The sequence below is a fragment of the Trichosurus vulpecula genome, chromosome 5 (genome assembly GCF_011100635.1).
Source record: "Trichosurus vulpecula isolate mTriVul1 chromosome 5, mTriVul1.pri, whole genome shotgun sequence".
Taxonomy (NCBI): domain Eukaryota; kingdom Metazoa; phylum Chordata; class Mammalia; order Diprotodontia; family Phalangeridae; genus Trichosurus; species Trichosurus vulpecula.
Window position 1 is genome coordinate 166,895,858 of NC_050577.1, and position 17,552 is coordinate 166,913,409.

General features: G+C 39.6%; 1 protein-coding gene across 1 annotated transcript; it reads left to right on the forward strand.

The window, feature by feature from the left end:
- Positions 1-2,904: 2,904 nt before the first annotated feature.
- On the forward strand, positions 2,905-16,957 carry LOC118852420 (phytanoyl-CoA dioxygenase, peroxisomal-like). Its single transcript, XM_036762163.1, has 9 exons — positions 2,905-3,103; positions 6,559-6,617; positions 7,161-7,271; positions 7,747-7,915; positions 10,849-10,930; positions 12,251-12,432; positions 12,676-12,825; positions 14,342-14,473; positions 16,533-16,957. Exons 1-9 carry the CDS (start codon positions 2,993-2,995, stop codon positions 16,584-16,586), a joined length of 1,050 nt encoding a protein of 349 aa, XP_036618058.1. The 5' UTR covers positions 2,905-2,992; the 3' UTR covers positions 16,587-16,957.
- Positions 16,958-17,552: the final 595 nt, after the last annotated feature.

Here is a 17,552-nt window from a genome sequence, read left to right on the forward strand (position 1 = left end):
CTCCCCTCTCATTCCTCCTCCTCCTCTTTCCCTCCTGTTTTTCTGTTAAGTGAGATGTATTTTTGTACCCGACGGGATATGTACATTCTTCCCTCCTTTGACCAGCATAGAAGATAGTGAGGTTCAAGTGTAACTTGTTCCCCTCACCCCCTTCTCCTTTTTTTTATAAATGTCTACTTGCATACCTTGATTATTTTTTTAATTTTTTTTATTTTTAGTTTACAACACTCGGTTCTACATAATTTTGAGATCCAGATTTTCTTCACTCCCTCCACCCTCCCTCCCCAAGACAGCATGGAATCTCATATAACTACTATGTATATCTTCGCATTGAATTAATTTATACACTAGTCAAGTTGTGGAGCAGAATTATGACCAATGGAGTGAATCATGAGAAACAAGAGACAGAACCAAAATAAAAAACCTAAAAACAAAAACAAAAGACAAGAAAAAAGGCGAGCATGTAGTGCGCCTCCATCTGCATTCAAACTTCACAGTTCTTTCTCTGGATGAAGATAGCAATCTCCATCGTGAGTCCCCTGGAGTTGTCCTTGCACCTTACGTTGCTGAGAAGAGCGCAGTATGTCAGGGTTGGTCCTCACGGAATCCATACATCTGTGGTTGTGTACAATGTTCTCCTGGCTCTGCTCCGCTCACTCAGCATTATGTCGTGTAGGTTTTTCCAGGTTGTTACGAAGTCCGCATCATCCCCATTTCTTATGGCACAATAGTATTCCATTACCTTCATATACCACAGCTTGATCAGCCATTCCCCAATTGATGGGCATCCCTTTGATTTCCAATTCTTGGCTACCACAAAAAGAGCCGCTATAAATATCCTTGGACATATGGGTCCTTTTCCCGCTTGTGTGATTTCTTTGGGATACAACCCTAGAAGTGGTATTGCTGGGTCAAAGGGTATGAACATTTCTATAGCCCTTTGGGCATAGTTCCAAATTGCTCTCCAAAATGGCTGGATCAGCTCACAACTCCTCCAGCAATGTAACAATGTTCCAATTTCCCCACATCCTTTCCAGCATTTGTCATTTTCCTGTTTTGTTATTTTAGCCAATCTGACAGGAGAGATGTGGTATCTAAGAGTTGTTTTGATTTGCATTTCTCTAATCAGTAGTGATCCAGAGCATTTTTTCATATGCCTATAGATAGCTTTAATTTCTTCCTCTGAAAACTGCCTGTTCATATCCTTTGACCATTTCTCAATTGGGGAATGGCTTGTATTCCTATATATTTGGCTCAGTTCCCTGTATATTTTAGAAATGAGGCCTTTATCAGAGATACAAGTTGCAAAGATTTTCTCCCAATTTTCTGCTTCCCTCCTAATTTTTGTTGCATTGGCTTTTTTTGTACAAAAACATTTCAATTTGACATAATCAAAATTATCCATTTTGCATTTTGTAATGCTCTCTATCTCTTGTTGGGTCATGAATTCTTGATTATATGTGATTATTTTTCCTAACCTTCTTTTCCCTTCCTTGTCCACTCCCTTCCCCTCCTAGTTTTCTCTTAAACCATTAAGGCATAACAAGACCACTCCCAGGCCCTCTATTTCATTAGACTCCCTCCCCTCAATGACTTCTGATGATGATAGAGTTTAGTGGGGACACATATATCATCTCCTATATTAGAATTCGAGCTGTTTATTTTTGTCCAGTTCTTTATCATTGTTTATTCATGTTTACATTTTTATGTTTCTCTTCACTCCTATGTTTGAACTTCAAAGTTTCTATACGGTTCTTATCTTTTCATCAGGAATGTTTGGAAATTTTCTATTTCATTAAAGTTCCATTTGCCCCTGCAAAGGATTATATTCTGTTTTGCTGGCTTGGTTATTTTTGGCTATAAGCCAATATCCTTTGCTTACCATATTTTAAGCTCTCTGCTTCTTTATAATGATGGCTGATAAATTTTGGGTGATCTTGACTGTGGCTCCAGGGTCCTTGAATTCTTTCTTTCTAGCTGTTTTGAGTATTTTTTTCCTAGAAGCTCTAGATTTTGCTTATAATGTTTCTTTCAGTTTTAGGTTTCTTTCAGGAGATAGCCAGCAGATTATTTCAATTTCTGCTTTGTCCTTTGATTCTAAGAGATTTGGGCAGTTTTAAGATTTTTTGAACTATGATATCTAGATTGTTATTTTGATCCTTCCCTGGCTTCCTGGCTCCCCTTCCCTGACACATTTATATGTGTCATCTCCCTGTTATAATACAAACTCCTGGACGGCAGGGACCATCATTGCTTTTGATATTTGTATTCTCAACTCTTAGTACAGTGTTTGACACATGGAAAGTACTTAGTAAATGCTTTTTTTCAATTCTTTTTATGTCCCCTTTTCTCTACTCATGTGGTCACCATCCTCATTCAGGCCCTCATCCCTTCTTGCAATTGTCTGTCTCTCATCATTCACACATTTGTCAAACTGATATTCCTGAAATAATGGTCTGATCTAAAACCTTGAGTTTCTTTAGCCGACATCTGCCCATTTCCATTCAGCACCAAAGGTAATGTGGGTTGAAGGATGGGTTGCAGCTTCAGAGCTGGTCCAAACCCAGATGAGGAAAGGGAAGCCCAGAGAAGCTCACAATCATACTCAGCTAGCAGGTGGCACGGGTCCAGAATTTGAAGCCATCATCCTGACTCCACAACCTACTGGGACCAGGGATCTGTCGCTTTCTTTTGTATTTAGACACTGTAACTTTTCAGCATGTAAAAGTGCACTCAGCCTCCATAGTCTCCATAGGTCGCTGGGATCAAGCGCCACTCCTCCCGATCTTCAGAGTACCCAACCCTGCTGGCTAAGCCCTTTCAGCTTCCAGGTGCGCAGCTCCGGCTCTGGCTTGGCTCCAGGTAGAGCTGGTGCACCTGCACTCCTCTCTCTCGGGGAGGCGGAGCTGGGGAGCGGTTTAAGTAAGACCGTGGTAGGGACCCTCGGCTTAGTGCTGTCCGCTGCGCTCCTCGCTTTCCTCCTACAGTAGGGATGGCTACCACTGCTCTCAACGTCAACGACCCGGGGCGAGCTGGCAGGATCGCCACAACCCGCCTCAAGATCCTGCTGGGACACCTCCAGGGCCCTGCGGCCCCGGCCATCGTATCCTTCCAAAGATCGCTGCGCGCCCAGAGGCCCGCTGCTGGCCACTGGTGGTCAGCCACCAGTGGGTGGCCGAGCCTGGAGCCCGGGCAAGGCTGCGCAGGTGCGCGCACTGGTCCAGAGTGGATGGAAGCGAGGGGCAGCTCGGGCAGCAGCTGCATCTTCCCTCTGGAGAGCTTCCCTTGGCATCTGTGCTAAAGCCTAGGAGCGTCTTTCACTGACGTTCCGGAGGCCAAGGGATGGGTTATTTCGCAGCCAGTGTCTTTCCTTTTCGCACTCAGCCTCTTCTGCCCGGGTTTGTTTATCCTCTGGCTAATGGTTTTAGAAAATTTGTTCAGGCCACTGGACCGCAGGGTGCTGTGAGGGCCTCTTGGCCACCTCCTTCCCTCTCTACTGATCTCTTCTGACTGATTCTTACTCTTGACCTCCTAGATTGTTTTGCGTGCCCTCTTCCTCCATGATCTTTCTGGGTACTCTTTTGCCGTGCGTTCAATGACAGACATCACGTAGGTCTCTCTGGCCACAGACTTGGAAGCAGAGTCTTGCTAATTTCCCTTCCTGGTTGACTGAAACCCTAAGAATGTCATGTATAGTTTATATTTTTTTATAGAGTGAGCATCTAACCCCAAACTGTGTGGTTCCTTGGAGGTTCCCAGGGTAGAGGGCCCCAAGATTACTAATGTGATCTCAGATTCCCTTGGTTCAAGGACTGAAAAAAAAATCCCTGCTAAGCCTGGGTTCTTTTGTTGATCTCCTTTAGATGAGTCCCTTTCCTAGGTATCTTCTCTAGGCACTTGAGGTCCGAAGTAGTGTAGTGACTTGCCTAAAGTCACAGTTTTAAAGATTGTATTATTTCTCTCTCATATGCATATCTCAAGTGGAAGGTTTTACCTTAGCAATTTTTTAAAGGAAATATGTGTACTTCACTAGTTTCCATTGGCTCTTTCTGTGTAATATTTAAGATATATTGTTTCACAGGAAAAGAGAAGTTACCCACTCAAAATAATTTGTTTCTCTATTATCAATAGGGAAAATTTGAGCTAGAAGGAATAAATGGAAGGTTTGCCTAGATATTTGTGTCACTTAATTTCCAGGATCCTCAGTTCCCTCATCTGTAAAATGATGGAATAGTGGACCCTAAGGGCTCTTCCCACTCTAGGCCTATGATCTTAAGATCAGATGACTTCTAAGGTTCCTTACAAAGCTGGGATCCTGTGGTTCTGTGATTATTTTGCCAGGTCATACCTCTAGTGTTGATTGAGGACGTGCTTTGGCAAGTCTGATCAATAACTCTGCCTGAGATTTTGTTTCGATCTAGGAAAAATCCCACTTGTCTCACAAGATTGGTAAAGTTGTTTCTGTAACCTTCCCTGAATATTTTTTTTTTTACGATTGAGTTTCAGAATAATAGTGACTATAGGATATACATGTATGGATTTTGCATCTAAAATTTCTCCTCACATTCAGAACTGGAAAGCTTTAGAAGCCATCCAGGTCAATCACCTCTTTCTGCATATGAGGAAATAGCTGAAATGTTGTACCCAAAATTATATAACAATTAGTGGCATAAGTGAAAATAGAGGGGTAAGGTCTCTTGACTACCTAACCGGTGCTTTCTTCTATGCTACATATTCTGAACTTTGCTTTCACGTGCTGGTTCACTTTACCTCCTTCGCTCTCTGTGCTCCTCATTCTTCCACTTTTTCAACGTGAACGTCCATCTCCCAATTTCTATCTGTAGTTCTATTCTCTATTGTTCATAGGTTCATAGATCTAGAACTGAAAGGAGCCATAGTTACTGCATCCCTTATTTTACAGTGAGGAACTTTGACCCAAGATGATTAAAGTATTTGCTTAAGGTCATGAAGGCAATAGGCATCATAAGCAACTTCTTTGACTCCAGGGTCAATACCCTTTTCATTGTAGCATGTTGATCTCACCTGTCCATGGACAATTACCAAATCAATACTTCCATCTAATCTCTCCCCAGAGCTCCAGTTGCATATTGCTTTCAGACTGTTCTGTTGCCACCTCACCTTCACCTTGTTCAAAACTGAACTCCTCATCTACTACCTGAAACCTGTCCCTCTAACTAACTTCTCTATTTCTGTTGAAGTTCTCTTGGTCACATCACTTCATAACTATATAGTCATTATTCTTTTCCTTCACATTATGTAAACAATCATTCTCCACAACCTGTCATGTTACCTCCAAGGTGTCTTCATCTGTCCTCTCCTCTTTCATACTCTCACTGCGTCCTTCCTAGTTCAGGACCCCATCTCTTCCTGACCAAAATATTAGAATAACTTCCTATGTAGTCTGTGTCTTTCCACTCTTCCTCCTTGACAATCTAGCCTTTACACTACTGCCCAAGTAATCTTCCTTATGCACCAGAATGATCACATCACTTCTCTTACTCAAAGATCTGTGGTGACTCCCCATTGCCTGCCAGATAAAGTATAAAGTCCTAATCCTGGCATTCAAGGCTATCCACAGGCTGACTTCAACCTACTTTTATAGCTGAGAAATGCATGTATCATATCTCTAGGTATCCCTAGTGTTTAGCACAGTGCCCTGAACTCAGTAGGCACTTAATAAATGGTTGAATTGAATTTGTTGAAGGAGTTATTTAATGCAGATGACAACTGTATAAGACTCACTACGTAGGCTGCCTTTATAAAGTTATTTAGTGATTCAGTCATAAAGCTGGAAATAGAACCTTGTTAACTGATACTGGTCTTCCAGCTAGATTGTGTTCTGGTATTCAGTGTTTGTCTTTCTCTTGTTTACTTTTTATTTTTTCAGACCCTGCCTAATTACTTCCAGTTTTTTGCTCTAGACTCCCACTAAATTGGATACCAAATTTAGAGAGTGTTTATATCTCCTCGTGTGTAAAGTCTTGGGAAGGCCATTATATCCTTCAGGTTATTCAAAAGTAGGTTAGATAATGTGGACTGGGAACAATGTTTCTGTGTGCAACCCAGGACCAGACTGAAGAGGCAGTGTATGATGTAGGAGAATGAATCTGTTCTAACTGGAGGCCAGAAGATGTATTTTGAATTCTCTGTGAGACTTAGTTTCATTCAGTTCACATTTCTTGGCCTTAGATCTATCATCAGTTAAATGAATAGTGTAGAATAGAATATCAGAGGTTCTTAACGTGGCACTGATGAACTTGTTTTTAAAAATATTTTGTTAACTGTATTTTTGTATCATTAGTTTCCTTTATAGTCCTATATATTCTATTTTATGCATTTCAAAAACCTTATTTTGAGACAGGGTCCATAAACTTGTCAGACCGCCATAGAGGATTATGACATTAAAAAAGTTAAGATCCCTGGGCTCAAGGATCTCTCAGGCCCTTCCATCTCTAAAGATAAAGTGAATGCATATGTTGTTACTGGGAAAGATTTTGCCTTTGAGTATTATTTTATTTAACTTAATGTGTATACTAGGCAGCTTACCTGACTTCAGGTTCTGTTGCACCTCTTGATTTCCATCCTCGGAAATTCCAGTAAGTGCTGTTTTAGTTAATTTTTAAAAATAATGCTGTGTACGTAATTGCAATGTATGTATTAGTTAATGCTAGGAGAACTAAATGGCTCCTTGCCTGATTAGAATTTTTATTATACATAATCTCAAATCATCAGACGTGTTTTAATTGATATGGTATTCTGGCAGCAAAACACTTCTGTTGCCAAGAAATGGCTTATAATTCAGAAGGAAGAGAAAATGTCACAAACTATGTAGTATGGTGACTATATGTGTCAGGATTGCTGAATATGATATTGAAATTAGTCTGTGTCTTGATTATATTAGTGCACTGAGCAGTATTTTTATTCTGTCCTTCTTAAATTACTTTTTAAAAGGGAATCCCTTGATGTTTATGGAGTGCATTTTAATGCAGGCCTGTAATTCACATCCAGCCAAAATGAAAATACATCAACTTCAAAATTATTGATGTGCTTCCCCCCCCACCCCTCCCCGCCTTTTCTCCCTGTTCTCTCATGTCCTCCTCTCCCCATCTCCTCTTATCTCCTTCTACTTTCCCCCATAGGTACACCCTGGATAATACTGTCTTAACCCTAGAACAGAGGCAATTTTATGAGGACAATGGTTTCCTGGTCATAAAAAAACTAGTGTCTGAAGAAGATATTCAACGCTATAGGTACAGTATAGCCATTTATTTATTTTTTTAAACAATATAACACAAATGGAATAAAGATGACTAACATTAGTTTGTCTAGGGTTTCTGAGGCTTCTTTATGGCTCAGGATTTAAGCATTTAGCGAGGGGAGATGTCTCTCAGTAACACCACTGTAGGTGTTTTGCCACCAGTGTCTTCAGGCACTTTGGCCATGGCAGTGAATTTGAACCCTGATTCTATTAAATGAGTGTGACAGTAGGGGGCAGCAAAGACATCCACCATTTTCTTTTCCCATTTTTGTACCATTTCTATTTAGAGTTGGCTATAGATAAGCTGTAGGTGAATAGACCTGTAAAGACCCTTTGAAAACTTCCTAAATGTATCTGTTGAAAAGGAGTCTTTGAGTGGATGCTGTCAGAAAGCAGTGTTGTGTTGTTAAGATGTCAATTTTGTGGTGTTCCAAAGGATGATGGCATTTTCAATTTGATTTCTCCAGGGATCAGTTTGAAAGGATCTGCAGGAAGGAAGTGGAACCCCCAGGAATAGAAATCATGAAGGATGTAACCATTGCAAAATCAAATCTTTCTCCAGATGAGAAAATAATTACAAAAATCCAGAATTTTCAGAAAGATGAAGAACTCTTCAGCTACTGCACCCTGCCTCAGGTTAAAAACTTTGCCTTGTTTTATTTTTATTTAAAAAAACCCACAGACTTTATTTTTTTTAATGACAGTTGTGTTGCTTACAATTTTTGTGATCTATTATCTTTTCCTGGCTCTAAAACCCTTTACAACCTATAGCCCCAGACTTCACTGGTGCTGGCGGAATGTTCTATGGAGGAGTGAAATAGAGACTTTTTTTACTCATACTAAGTTGAAGACCGATGTGATATTGTGGGAAGTATGTTGGACCTGGGATGAGGAGTGACCTAGGTTGGAGTCTCAGCTGTCATACTTAGTAGCTTTGTGCTCAGTCTCCCTGAGCTTTGTTTTCTTCTTCTGTAAAATGGAAGAAATACTGGTATTTCCTTTCTCTCAGGAATGGAATAGAAAAAGTGCTTTGTAAACTTCAAAGCACTAAAAGCCTGGGTTTTATTATTGAGTTAAGGACTTCCCTAACTTTCTGAATACTGTCACCAGAGGAGGGAAAGAGGCTATGGTTTGGCTTTAGTAAGCATGATTAGCCTAATATTTGCTATGAATTTTAATTTTTAATTAATTAATAAGCATTTATTTTCTTTCCCTCCCCATTTAAAAAAGAAAAACAAAACCCTTCTGACAACTATGCATAGTCCAACAAAACAAAATCCTTCATTGGCTGTCTGAAAAATGTATGTCTCATTCTGCATTTTGAGTCTATCTCCTTTCAGTCATGAGGCCTTCCTGTGAATTGAAACCAGAATGTCCATGGCCAAGTCCCTAAACCTTTGTTAGCCTGAATTTCCCCACATATAAATTTGGGATGATACTGTTTGTTCTGCTTATATCACAGGAGTGTTGTCAGGAAAGTGCTTTATAATTCCTCAAATTCCCCATCACTCAGTAAGCATTTCTTAGGTACATACTGTATGTCAGATACTGTGCTAGGCTTAAGGATTTAGAAACAAACAAACAAAAAAGAAACAATTCTATCTCTCAAGAAGTTTATATTCTATCAGGGGAGACAACATGTACATCTGTAAGTATATGCAAGGTAGTTTTGGAGGGGGACAATAGCCACAGCAGCAGAAGGAGTGAAGGGCACTCAGAAAGGGCCTCTTACTGCAGATGGCATTTGAGCTGAATTTTGAAGGAAATGGGATTCTAAGAAGTAGAGGTGAGGAGAAATGCATTAATTGTCATACTAATGAGAAGTCATTAATGGTAGTGTAAAAAAACCCTTTGGCTACAGTGAAGAACAATGCAATCTAAGCTGTGACACACACATCAGAGTTGTGCAACCCTGATACTTTATTAGGTGCTCAGAACCATCTTCATTTTTTTAATCAGTTGATTGTACTCTTCCATCCTTCCCTCACCCTCTCTTCTCCTTTTATGTTAGAAAATTAAAATCAATTTGGTTTTAAAATAACTGGAGATTTTCTTGATTATACAAAACCAAGTGTGTGTCACTGGTAAAGATGGACAATAAGAATTTCTCCACTCTGGCTTGTTACCAAAATGGGCTTAAGGAAAGTTCCTTGCTTTTTGCCGTCACCATCCTGTAAAAGCAGCTTAAGAACCACTTTGCATCATTGGAAAGGGCTAAAAAGTCAAAATACAGCTGGTCAAAAGTGGAATAAGAAGGAGGAAACCAATATGCACAATGATAACCAAATGTCAATGGAAAGATTAATGAGTAATTATACATTATGATGTGCTAATTGTTTAATGATGGTGTTTGAATTATGCCATGGTGATAAAACAATTGAAACTGATTTTGTCATCATTATTTAATTTTGTGTTATGTAACTCTATATTCAGGGCAGCTAGGTGGTGCCATCGTGCATGGAGTGCCAGGCCCAGAATCAGGAAGACTCATCTTCCTGAGTTCAAATCTGACCTCAGACTTACTAGCTGTCTTACTCTCAGCAAGTCACTTAACCTTGTTTGCCTCAGTTTCTCGCCTGTAAAAATAAGCTAGACACAGAAATGGCAATCTATCCCAGTATCTCTGCCAAGGAAACCCCAGTGGGATCATGGAGAGTTGGACATGATGGAAATTATTTGAATAACAATAATTCTATATTTGGTTTATAATCGTAATGGCTGAGTTTGGCCCCAAAGAAGAGATATGAAATGACACTTCTCCCCTATTTTGCAGAAGTGGACCACTGTGGGTGTGATATACTGTGGATCGTGTCAGAGTTTCTTACTGTCTTATTTAGTTGTTTTATGCAATTTTTTTCATCATACTTTATTATAAGAGATGAATCTCTAAAATGAGGTAGAGAGAAGAATACAGTGGGAAATAAATGACATAAGAAACAAAAGGTGTGAATAAAAATTTATTTTAAAATAAAAGTAAAAATCTTTGCCCCTTCCTGCCTATTTTATTTCAACTTTGAATTCTTTGTTGAAGTCTTCCTTTTATCAACCTATAGCTGGTTAAAGAAGTACAAAAATGCATCCTGCAGCCAAATAAACGATTTGGGAGGAGTCATTTTTTGTTATTGGGACTTGAAATCCACTTCAAACATTTACAAGCTTTGTGACCTAGTGTGATAGGCTGGAGAGAAGGCTGGACTTGGAGTCAGGAACACTTGAGTTAAAGTTCTAACTTCAACACTTAATTAGCTCTGTGATCTTGCACAAATCACTTAAACTTCTCTCATTTTCCTCATTTCTTAGATGAGAGAGTTGGACTCCATGGCTTCAAAGGACCCTTTCAAAATCTATGATCCTAAGTGATTCAAATTCTCTGAGACTTGGTTTCTTTATTTGTAAAATGAAGTAATAGAATTTACCTCGCTGGGCTGTTGTGAAGAACCATAAAGCCCTATAGGCATGTGGGCTACTGACGTTGTTATTTTGGATTTCATGCAGATAGTTGAAACTTCACTCTGTGCTATGATCTATGCCCCTGATTGTTCATGAGCTTTTTCTTCCCCCTGTTTTAGATTGTTAAATATGTCGAGTGTTTCACTGGACCCGATATCATGGCTATGCATGTAATGCTGATAAACAAGCCTCCAGATTCTGGTAAAGAGCTTTTATTTATATTAGGGGCTAGCTGGTGGGGGACCTGTGGAATGGGGATCAGGAAAGGTACACTGGTTGCATCATAAAAATTGAGGTAAAATCGGCATCCCAACCTATATGCATTGAAGTAATGATTCTAACAATGAGTAATTTGGGGGCATATATTTTAAATGACTTGCATTGTTATAAAATCAAAGTGTGACAGTCTCAGATATTTGTCCATGGCTGTTATTACTTCCTTAGCTTTCATAGGAATTTAAGTTGGGGCACCTAGGTGGTGCAGTGAGTAAAGCACCGGCCCTGAGTTCAAATCCAGCCCCGGTCACTTGACATACTTAATAGCTGTGTGACCTTGGGCAAGTCACTTAACCCCAGTTGCCCTGCCTTCCTCCTTACATAGGACTTTAAGTTCTTATCTAGCCCACCCATTTGATCTATGATTTCATTGAGATAAATGCTGCCTCCAACCCAAGGCAAGATCACAACATTTATATAACTTCATAGATCTTCAGGGGAATTGTTGTGACAAAAAATCTGTCCTGTGACTGACCTAGTGATGAGGCTCTCTAATCCTAGCTAGACTGGTCCCTCGGTACTAGGTACTAGGCACATAGGACATCACTAGGCTCATACTCAAAGCCTTTCATGTTTTGATAGCACTTGTGAGAGCTAGTTCTTCATTGGCATTGCTTCTTAGAACCAGGCTTCCCGCTACACTATAATGAGGCATTGGCATAGATCAAAAATGGAATAGATCGTATTCCACTGCTATGAATAACCTAGCCTCTGAGAAGATGGCTCAGAGAGTCATGAGTGACCAGGCAAATCCTCACTGCAAGGGCTATCCAAGGATGTTGGGTGTCCTAAGAAGAAAGAGACCAGAAGCTGAGGGTAAAGTTAGCCAAGGGCAGGAGGTCAGCTGTGCTAAACCCAGAGGAGGTTCAGTGGGATTTGTGTAGGACATCAAAGTGCAATATGACTGATAACAGCATCCGTGCCTCCCCATTAAGTAACATTCTCTTGAAATCTGGTGGTGCCTGGCCACATCTCCCTATTCAGCATCTTACTGTCATATCTGGTATTTGAAGTCAAGTCTCACTGAAGGTCCTCTAGGATACTTAACCTTTTTAGCTGAACCGATTGTTTTTCCCATGATTATATTTCTTTATATTTTATATTTTTCTAGGATGCGTATTTCTTTATGTATTTCTTTATAATATAAAGTCTTTGTAGGAATGGATATTGGCTGTTTGTTTAGGGAAAGCTGAGGAGTTCTGAGATTAGAGCTTCTTTTGACATATGGATTGGCTTCCATTTCAGGGAAGAAGACTTCTCGCCATCCCTTTCATCAGGACCTGCACTACTTTCCATTCAGGCCTCCCAATTCCATTGTCTGCGCTTGGACTGCCATGGAACATATTGATAGAAACAATGGCTGCCTGGTTGTGTTACCAGGCACACACAAGGGCACCTTGAAACCACATGACTATCCTAAATGGGAGGTAGGTCTGACTACTGAGAGCATGCAAAAATAGAGCAAGAAAGGTTAATAGAATTTTTCCTTACATTTTTCTTTGGAAAGACATGATAAGTGAAAGGCCTTTCTTGGCCAAAAGCATTATTCTGTATTTTGAAATTTGGATAGAGAGCAGACATCAGAAGACTATTATTTTTTCATTCCAAGTCATTGGTTTGATTTATTTTACTTCTTCTAAGTCTAAAACATGGTTTGTTTTGTTTTCTAGGGGGGAGTTAATGTTACGTTCCATGGTATCCAAGACTATGATTTAAACCAACCCAGAACTCACCTTGTGATGGAGAAGGGAGATACTGTTTTTTTCCATCCTCTGCTCATTCATGGATCTGGAAGAAATAGAACTGAAGGGTTCCGGAAGGTAACAAACAATAATTTCCCTCCCAACTGCAAATAGATTTGTAAATCAAATTTTAAAGTAGCATTCCAAACCTATATGAACTCTGATTATAACTACAAGGTATCAGTAAGTGAAGATTTTAGTCTATTTAATTAACAAAGAAGCTTATTCCCTTACTTTTATCAATAAAGAACCAACCTATATGGATGTCTCATTGATTGACAGGCATTCATGTCCTCAGGAAAAAAACAGCGTGCTTTATTTTTGTTTTCCATTTAATATTTGGTGGTTTGATGATTTTCTGTGGTCAAAAATAATTCACCATCTAGTTTATCACTTAATTCATCACTGGCCCACTTTGTGGTGATGAGCTCCTCTGAGCTTAGCTCTAGACCGATCCTCAACCAACCTCTTCCTAGATCCTTATTTGGAATTTTTCTACCTTGTACTCTCTTGGTATGAACTTCAAGTACCCCAGGGTCACTTCCATGAAACAGTGAGATATTAGAGCAGGACTTTACTGTCTTTACCATGGGAGAGAGGTGTTTTCAATGCCAACTACTGCCTAAATTCCATGAATGACCCTTGCTGTAGGTCCCAGATGCATTTTTGGCAAAGAGCAAATTCATCCTGAAGGTTGTCATTACTCTCACCACACTATGAAAAATTCCTATAATCTTCTATTTTAACTGTAGCCACTTGGATTCAAGTTCCCATTCCCATTTTCTAGGTGCAGGCAGGAGTTCAAAACTTGCATTTATTGCTGCCAGAGAAAAGCAATATAGGAGTCATTAGGATGTGTTGATTGTAACAGCTTTAAGTATTCCTTTAATCTGCTGGCATGGTTATTACTTTCCAATAGAGCACCTTGATTATACTGTTATCCTTCTTACCACTTAAATAAATAATCAATTATAAACTCAGTGAGATAACTTCTATGGCTAAGAGGCTAATAGGATCATAATGTTGGAGATCAGAGATTAGAGACCATCAAGGCCAAACCTCCTCATTTTACAGATGAGGAAACTGAAGCCTAGACAGTTGTGACTTTCCCAAGATCATCCAGGTGGTAGGTGGCAGAGCTGGGATTTAAACCCAGGGCTTCTGACTACAAATCCAACATTCTTCCCTGTGCAATCAGCCGTAATTCAAAAATAGAGCAAATACTTATCAAACAGTGACATGGTATAGGAACTGTGCTCGGTATTTGGAAATCCAAAAACAAAAGGAAATCCATTCTACCAGTAAGTGTTTTAAGGAGATGGAGGAATCTTTTGAAGATTGAGAACACTGAAACAATGAAAAATGTTAAAAACGAGCAAGTTGTACGAATAGTTACCAACCCTTCTGGTTCTTTTCAGGGAAAGAATGACTTAGGTAGCTTAGACTGCTTGTACTTTTAGAAATCCCCTACAAGGGCAGGCTAAATCATAGTCCAAGACAGGAGCTAAGTACTCAGTTGTGTAATTCATTTATTGCCCCTCAGGGCTAGTGACAATCGGATTTCTTTTTATATTAATTGGCTCCATGTATTCAGGCGATTTCCTGTCACTATGCCAGTTCTGATTGCTTCTACATTGATGTAAAAGGCACCAGTCAAGAAAACATTGCGAAGGAAATTCTACGCCTAATGGAAAGAAAGCATGGTGTCACCAATGTCCAATTCAAGGTAGGTCTGTATGAAATGAAAGGTGAAAAACTCCAGGTTTGTTTCTCTTTTTTTTAAATGAAAAGTAATTCCTGATGGTATTTGATTTAGACATAGATAAACCCTTCATTAAGATGCCCTGTCCTTTGACAGTAATATTGTTAATACATCCTAATGCCAAATCTAATTGTGATGATGGAAGAAGCATGATGTAAAGTGATTTTCTTGGAATAATTTTTAACACTGTTCTCCTGGAAGTGGCAGTACAGTATGAGGGGGTGGGGTAGAGAGCTGTCATGGAAACCAAAAAGATCTAGGTTCTAGTCTGTCATCTACTGGCTGTGGGTCCAGGCAAGTCCCTTAGCCTTTTAATGTTCTAGGTAACTCTCTAAGACTATAAGTTGTAGGGAAGATATTGACTTGACTTGGTGGACGATGTTTCCTCCTCTGGAAATTACCTATACTGATGAAATCACGGGTTTATTCCCAGTCCCAACCTATGGAACTAACTGTCCACTGTAATGTTGTTTCACTTAACTTGTATTTTCCTCACTCCCATCTACCTCTGCCTTGAGACTCTTCCCAAGTCTCTTTTCAGCTATCTTACCCTTTCCATGATAACCACTGGAGCCTCCATTCAGTCATTAACAAACTTCCCTTCAGCAAGACACAGTTTCCTTCCCTGTCTCTTTTAATTAGATGTGTTTTTGCTTTTGCTTTGTCTGAAATCAAGATTGCTACCCCTGCCTTTTTTGCTTCAGCTAAAGCATAATAGGTTCTGCTGCAGCCCCTTGCCTTTACTCTGTGTGTATCTCTGCGTTTTGAATGTGTTTCTTGTAAACAACATACCATAGAATTCTGGTTTTTAATCCATTTTACAATCTAGATTTTTTTTCTGCTCATATTCCTCTCATCTTCTACTGCTCATGGAGACTTGCCTCATTACAGAAGATATTACATTCCTGGCCACTCTCTCTAGTAATGATAATAGCAGCTAGCATTTTATATAGCCCTTTAAGATCATATATTATCTCACTTGATCTTTATAACAATCCCCTGAGGTAGGTAGGTTTTATTATTGCCCCATTTCAGAGATGATGAAACTGAGGCTGAGAAAGTTTAAATGACTTACCTAAGATCACACATTTGGTTAAGTATCTCAGGTGGGGTTTAAACTCATGTCTTCCCAACTTCAAATTCAGTATTCTATCCCCTGTGCCATTGAGGTGCTACCAAGTATTGGATGTACTTTCTGTTGGAGGAAAAGGAAAGTTCCTTGTTCCTCACTTCCATTTTTAGATCCTTTCTTTACTGCTATTACTCAGCAGTCTCTCCACTTTGAGGTTTATTCCATCTACCTATGTCACCCCATCTCAATCCTTGCTGTAGTTATCAAGAGCCTCCTTCCTTTCTCAAGGAATTCATTCTCTGAATCACAGATTCTTCTCCATTCCAGCCCCTGGCCTTCAACTTGGGGACTTCAGTATGCACAAATACTCTGGTCTTCTGGTTCTTCAGCCCTCTCAATTTCTCTGCCCTGTATCGCCACTCCACCTACAGGGATGGCCGTACCATCGATCTCATCCTTGCCCATGACTGTGCTCCCTCCACAATCAGGAACACTGAGGTTTCTCTCTCTTATCAGAAGCCTCTATCATTCCAACTCTGCCTGCCTTTGTTTTCCTAAAACTTTTCTTCATTCTCACTAGAACTGTTAGTGCCTCTATCCCTTTTTCTACTAATTATCCCTCCTTTGCTTTTACTTTCTACTCTTCATTATTGGTCCTTTAGTTGGCTCTTCACATTGTCTACTTTATCCTTCCTTGGTTGTGGTCCAGTGAAAAGCTCTCTGGATTTAGCGTCAGAAGACCTGCCACTTAATACACTTACTATCTCTATGGCCTTCGGCAGATTATTTCATCTCTCTTGGCTTCTGTTTCCTCATCTTTAATATGAGCAGGTTGGACTAGATGAAGTGTAAGTTCATTTTTAACTCTTGACCAAGTTAGAATTTATTTTATTTACTAACCAGTACAGCTATTCAAGAACTTAAATTTTTTATGTTTGGGATTATTTTTAGGATGCTTGGAAGCTTCGAGCACGGCTTGTGAAAGGAAAAAGAATCAATCTTTGAAGTATTCCTCAAAAATCAACAGCAGGTGCCTACAGAGAATGTTATCATATGAGAAGTAGTGATTCTTGTTATCACATATTAATGTGAAAAAGCACTTTGTTGTATGCAGTATTGTCTGCATTGCACTTACACTGCTTTGACAGATAGAAAGATTAAAATGTGTAATGTGTAAAAAGCTTCAATTAGTGTCACCCCTGATAAAAATGCTTGTCTAATTTCAGAGTAATCCAAGTCTTCAAAAACAAAGATGGGGGGTGGGGCGGGGAGGAACCATCAAAGCACCTCTTAGCCAGAAGAAAATCTACTGAGTTCAGAATCTTTGTACTTATAAACTACATATGCTAGTAAAAAGTAATGGCTGATTGCTTTCACAGTTAGGAGAAATCTATTGCAGGTGCTTCTTTAGGGAGAGAGGATAAGAATTTGTTCTAAGCAGGTAGTTCTTTAATCAATGGAAGGTTGTGGAATAAAGTAAAGGAAAGACTGCCTTGTTCTACAACTGATCATGGACCAACAGCCCACCTCTTCCCTCTCCCCCATTACCTCTTAAAAAAACTGGATTTAATTTATTCCTTTCTCTTTTTCTGACCCTGGAGAAGAATAGGGTAACCACCTCTGATGCTTACCTTTGTGTTCTTCTCAAGCAGAGAACTGAAAGTCTTCATTCTTAGGACTGATGTTAGGTTTGGTGGTAGGGAGCTTATCATATTGTTTTGATTTTAGGTCAGAGTAAACATGGCCTGTGGTGATTTCTTGCCATTAATCTTCAAGTTGCCATTTCCTTCCTCGCTTATGAAACCAGGTGAAGGTAGTAAGGAGCCATATTTCACATCCATTTTCCAATCAGGGCAAGGGCAATTTCCTAGCATTAAAACAGGAAATAGAAGGATATAGTGGACCTCCCAACACTCCTATCCTCTCCTTTCTTGCCATGTAAGTAAAATGCTCCTAGTTTAAGTCTACAAA

What these genes read in the sequence shown, in the direction of transcription:
- LOC118852420 (XM_036762163.1), top strand. Translation starts at nt 2,993, where the DNA reads ATGGCTACCACTGCTCTCAACGTCAACGACCCGGGGCGAGCTGGCAGG. An exon ending in GCTACTGCACCCTGCCTCAG is followed by an intron (nt 7,916 to 10,848) that starts GTTAAAAACTTT and finishes CCCCTGTTTTAG; the next exon opens with ATTGTTAAATATGTCGAGTG. An exon ending in ATGACTATCCTAAATGGGAG is followed by an intron (nt 12,433 to 12,675) that starts GTAGGTCTGACT and finishes TTTGTTTTCTAG; the next exon opens with GGGGGAGTTAATGTTACGTT.